This window comes from Engystomops pustulosus, chromosome 7 (assembly GCF_040894005.1).
Source record: "Engystomops pustulosus chromosome 7, aEngPut4.maternal, whole genome shotgun sequence".
NCBI lineage: Eukaryota > Metazoa > Chordata > Amphibia > Anura > Leptodactylidae > Engystomops > Engystomops pustulosus.
This window is the reverse complement of record NC_092417.1, coordinates 16,694,072-16,699,855: the sequence shown is the minus strand read 5'-3', so window position 1 is coordinate 16,699,855 and position 5,784 is coordinate 16,694,072. Positions and strand designations below refer to the sequence as shown.

At 45.2% G+C, this 5,784-nt stretch overlaps 1 protein-coding gene across 1 annotated transcript in view; it reads left to right on the top strand.

Moving 5' to 3' along the window:
- Positions 1-1,698: 1,698 nt before the first annotated feature.
- Positions 1,699-5,784, top strand: part of KIRREL1 (kirre like nephrin family adhesion molecule 1) — a 180,242-nt gene continuing 176,156 nt past the window's right edge. The window contains exon 1 of the mRNA XM_072114949.1: positions 1,699-2,124. Coding sequence (XP_071971050.1) covers positions 2,073-2,124 — 52 coding nt within the window. The 5' untranslated portion in view covers positions 1,699-2,072. The remainder of the gene's footprint in view (positions 2,125-5,784) is intronic.

Below are 5,784 nucleotides of genomic sequence, written 5' to 3'. Positions count from 1 at the left end.
AGGGAGATATATCCCACTTCTAGCCTGAAGAGCTTGCACTCCAATTCCCTTATCATGACATCACACCTACTTCCGCCCCTTAAAAACTCCATATGAGCCACGATAACGTAAAATCCAACATAAAATACGATAACCTAAAAATTAATAAATAAATGGACAATACATCAAAAGAAGTTATAAAACCAACCTCTCGTCTGCAGAGCTTACGCTCTAAAACCCTTATCAGACTCCATATAAGATACGATAATGTAAAATCCAACATAAAATACACTAATCTAAAAAATCATAAATAAACAAACTATACATAAAAAAAACCTATAAAACCAGCCTCTCGCCTGCAGAGCTTACGCTCTAATCATCACACCTAATGCTGCCCCTTATGGACTCCGTATTAGCTACAATAATGTAAAATCCAACATTAAATATGATAACTTAAAAGATGATAAATGAACAGACTATGCATTAAAAAAAAAACTATAAAACCGGCCTCTCGTCTGCAGAGCTTACGCTCTAAAACCCTTATCATTACGCTCTAAGACTCCTATCAGACTCCATATGTGATACGTTAATGTAAAATCCAACATAATGTACAATAACCTAAAAGATCATAAATAAACAGACTATGCATAAAAAAAAACTATAAAACCGGCCTCTCGTCTGCAGAGCTTACGCTCTAAAACCCTTATCATGACGTCACACCCTCTGCTGCCCCTTACAGACTGGATATAATCTAAAATAACATAAAATGCAACATAAAATACAATAACCTAAAAATTAATAAACGAACAGACTATACATCAAAAATGGGTACAAAACCAGCCTCTTGCCTGAAGAGCTTACGCTCTAAAACCCCTATCATCACATCAAACCTACTACTGCTCCTTAGCTCTAAAACTCCTATCAGGCTCCATATGACATATGATAACGTAAAATCCAACATAAAATACCATTACCTAAAAATTCATAAATAAACAGACTATACATAAAAAAAAGCTATAAAACCAGCCTCTCGCCTGAAGAGCTTACGCTCTAAAACCCCTATCATCACATCAAACCTACTACTGCTCCTTACAGACTCCATATGAGATCGTAAAAACCAACATAAAATACAATAACCTAAAAAAATACACAAAAGAACAGACTCATACATCATAAAAAGCTATAACAGCAGCCTCTCGCCTGCAGAGCTGACGCTCTAACACAATGACGGCCGACCCTACTGCCGCTCTCGCACACGTTACATCTGTTCCAAAAACACAAAGCCCAACAAAAAAAAAAGTTACAAATAAAAAAAACAAACAACATAAGCGCCTGATCTGAAGAGCTTGCACTCTACGAGTGTCGGAGAATTAAGGAGAACCCCCCCCCCCCCTTTCCTTCTGTATAAATCTCTGTACATGAGCCTGAAAATCTTTCTTCCAGACAAGATATGGAATGCTGGAGGGAGGAGGGGGCCGGGGCAGGGGGGGGGGGGGAGCAGTGGGGGAGGGGGGAGCATTTAGGTTTTCAGTAAAAAAAAAAAAAACTCCCAACATAAGTAAATGTAAAAATTCCCAAATTCCTTTCTTCACATCAGCAGATCCCGGGCCGGCTCCCTCCTCCTCCTCCTCCTCCTCCTCCTCCTGCTCTCACTCAATTCAACTTTTTTTTATTTTTTAGCTTTTTTTTTTTTTTGTTTAATGCGAGTTTGTTTTTCTGGTGCAGAGAGAGAGAGAGAGAGGGAAAAATGTGGCAGAGAGAGAGAGTTTAGGAAAGTATGTTCCCTTCCCTCCCCCTCCTGCCCGTGGAATGGTTCATTCCCCTACTGGATCCATCCTCTCATTCCAAGACTTTTTTTTGTGCCTGAGAGAAGAGGGAGAGAGAGAGAGAGAGCGAGAGATAGAAGAAGGAGGAGAAGAGAGGAGAAGAAGAAGTGAGGACTGAGGAGGAGAAGATCTTCTGCGGAGGAGATTTGGGCTCCGCTCTCACATCCGAGCTCTTTGTCTGGGATATGTTTTCTTAGGAACGCCGAGGAGCCAGACCCTTTGGATACAGAGAATTCCCTGCTAACTCCGGGAGACAAGGCAGAGAGCATGCTGGGTCTTCTCCTATGGATATTTACCCTGTCCAACACACTTTGCCAAGGTAAGACCCCCCCCCCCCCTTACTACCTAATACCGGGGGGCCGGAGGAGACCCCCATAACCCACAGGGAATGTCACATATCCTCAGCCTAGAATCAATGTTAGCTCTTTCTATGTAAGGTTGGTAGAGTCAAGAGTTAATGGGGATCGATGGTACCCCAATAATGTGGGAAGATGTTGGGTGTCCCTAGTGCTGCTATACTACCCTATGTATGGTAGGTATCACTATAGTCCGGGCTGAACCCCCATAGTCAGCTAGTGTGGGGTGGATGATAGCGGATGGGGGTGAACCCCTATAATGTTGTGGTCTGCGGTGAACGATAGTGGATTGGGTGAACCCCTATAGCCTTTAAAACTGGGGTCAATGATAACGGATGAGGTGAACCCCTATAGTCTTGTGGTTTGGGGTGAATAATTGGAGATGGTGTGAACCCCTACAATCTTGTGGTCTGCGGTGATTTTGGGTGAACCCCTATAGTCTTGTGGTCTGCGGTGATTTTGGGTGAACCCCTATAGTCTTGTGGTCTGCGGTGATTTTGGGTGAACCCCTATAGTCTTGTGGTCTGCGGTGATTTTGGGTGAACCCCTATAGTCTTGTGGTCTGCGGTGATTTTGGGTGAACCCCTATAGTCTTGTGGTCTGCGGTGAATGATAGTATATTGAGTGAACCCCTATAGTCTTTTAGACCGGGGTCACTGATAGCAGATGTGGTGAACCCCTATATTTGCGTTATATGGGGTGAATAGTAGGTAGTCCAGGATGAACCCCCATAGTCATGTAGCCCGAGGGGATGCTAGGCATCACTATAGTCTAGGGTTATCCCCCCCCCTCACGATAGTTCCGTAATCTGGATTGGTACCATTCTAGTAAAGGGTTAACCTCCACCAAAATCCAGTGGACTGAGAGCATGGTAGGTACCACTCCGGTCCAGGGTGAATCCCCCCCCCCCCAAAGTGAAACCCCCCATACAATGCCATAAGAGAGCAACATGTAGCAGGAGTGAGGGGTATACGGTGTATCCTGTGCGGGAGCGTACAGGCAGCGCTGGCCGGGAGATGCAGGGAAGAAACAGATGTGTCACTTGTTCCTCTCCTCTCGCCTCTGGCATGGTTCTCGGGAGAGGAGGGGGGACTCGGTTTGTTCCTTACAATGCTGGGTTGGCAACTTTCCGCCGGTCCAGGGGCTGATGTGAGCAGATTCCTTTTGCCTCTTGTGCTGGGGGCAGATGTTGACTTAGTCGAGAACCGCAGACATGGGTAGAGAGCGATGAGTGTGGCATGAGTCAGGGCTAGCGAATTAACCCTTGTGTAGAGTCTACGCTGCTCCACCAGAGCCTTCTCTATGGATGAGCTGCTGCTGCAGAACCTCTGCGGAGAGCAGAGCTGTCACTTCCTCCAAGACTTGTTGAATGGATCTTGATGGAGGGGATTCCCAAGAGCTGGCACACAGCACCCATGTGACCGCTGCCGCTCCAGAACGCTCCCGTCAAGCCGTCAATCTGGCTTCTACTTGTTGAGCGTTGATGGACGGCTCCGCTTCCCAAGAGGCTCTGCAGTAGATGAAGGTATTGTGTGCGGACGGGGGACTTGGATGGCATCCATCGCAACGTCAAGAAGAGTTGACTGCGCGTATTGTGGATTTGCCCTGCTCGCTGCAGCTCATTCATACTCCACGCGGAGTTCTTGTTTGTGTTTTTTCGGCACATCACATTAACACCTCGTCTTCCGTAGAGTCAGGAGCCAAACTTCTGGAAATCCATGGACAACCCGTGGACAATGTGGATGCGTCAACGCAATCTTTCGAGATTATTGCGATAATAATTTTTGCTGTGTATGTGATTATGTTTGGTTATATGTTTAGATGTATCACTTAGGTCACAAATGTTGGAACTTTTTGGAATAAGTTGTCTCCTTTCCGTTGGTTCAGGAGTTGACGCTACGTCGTAAAGTTCTACCGAATGTTTTCAAGTTCTGTTGACCAAAAAGAAGCAAAATAAAACTTAACCTGCCCCAAAGAGTCATAAAAGTGATAGTAACGGGAAGAGGGAGATTTTTTTTCCTTCCTCAATTTGACTACAAGGGAAGTTTCAAAACTGGTAGATGATGTCCGGCCGAAACCCCCCTAGATGCCTCCATGTCCTGTCCTCTCGGAGAAGGCCACATTGCTGGCTCGGGAAAACACAACTCCCACGTTCTTCTCTGTCCACCCTCAAACACAGCTGGCCGCTTCCTTAGCATCTTGCAACATCAGAGCTGAGCCGCTGCTTGTGCCACGGTGGGAGGCGGGGGAAGGCCGGGGGAGGGGGGGGGGTAGTGTGCCGCTTAACAAAAAAACTCTTACTATCCAGTTTTCCAGTTGCATTGTGTGAATTGTGAGAGATAATCCTGTCTGGTAGGAAAGCTGCCTGTATGCATGGATGGATGGGGTTTCACTACTTGACCCAGGAGCTTGCAATCTGGGGATCAGTTACTATTATATTACTGGTCGAATTAGGCCAAGGCTAATGGGGTTCAGAAAGGTTCTCCAACATCTGGCCCTACAAAAATGCCATGACCAACATTAATCTACATATTGGTTCTGAGTCTGAGGGACTTTCCAAAACCAGGGAAAATCATTGAAAAAAAGTTGTTTTGGTGTTTTTGTACCTCATCAGCACTGAGCATAGTTAATGGATGGCTGGAGGAGATGCCCAATATACAGCTCAGCCTTCTAGTAACCCTGATGTGTACTAATGTGGGCCACAAATCCCAAAACAGCTGTATGATAGCCAAACCTGAGGAAGATAGATGTAGACAGATGTTTTACAGGGTTTCCTCATCAGCACAGCGTAGGGTTACAGAATGGATGTGTGAAATGCCTTCTATACTGCTCAGAGATCTAGTAACACAGCTCTGTACTGGCCAGAAAGAGTCCAAATCAGCTCTTTACCAGTTAAAGCAGAAGCATTGGTCTGCAGACAGCTGATTCAGGGATGTTGCCCCTCATCAGTACAGAGAAGGGTTACTGGATATGAATATAATTCCTTTAGATGCATCTCAGCCATCAACACTGCTCTGAACTGATGAGGGGCAAAAGTTAAAAACTCACGCCTGCCAGCTAAACCTGCACCATCCATTTGTATACAGCTGGTTTGGTTTTCTTGCCCCTCATCAGCAAAGAGCAGCGTTACTGAATGGCTGAATGGTCATTCAGAAATCCTACTTTGTACAGATGAGGGGCAAGAATCAAGAAACTGCAGTAAAATCCAGTAAATTCAGTAAAATCATTATTGGACTACTGTTTTGGGGTTTTTGTCCCTCATCAGTACAGAGCAGGGTTCATGGATGAAATGCCTTTTATGCTGCTCTTACATCCAATAACATTGTTTTGTACTAATGTACTAGAACTTTATAAATCAGCATAAATCTTCGTTATTGGATGTGCATAAAATGCTTTGGATACAGCAATGCCATAGAGAAACCTTTCTCAGAACTGATGAGGTACAACAACCCAGAAACCGCTGTCTACCAGCTCAGGGCAGAGACAGCAGTTTCCAATGTTGTGCCTCATCAGCAGAGGGCACGGCTACTGGATGGTTAAGATGCCTTAGATGTAGCTCATCCATCCAGTGATCCTACCCTTTACTGATGAAAGCCAATAACCACAAAACTACAGATGACTCT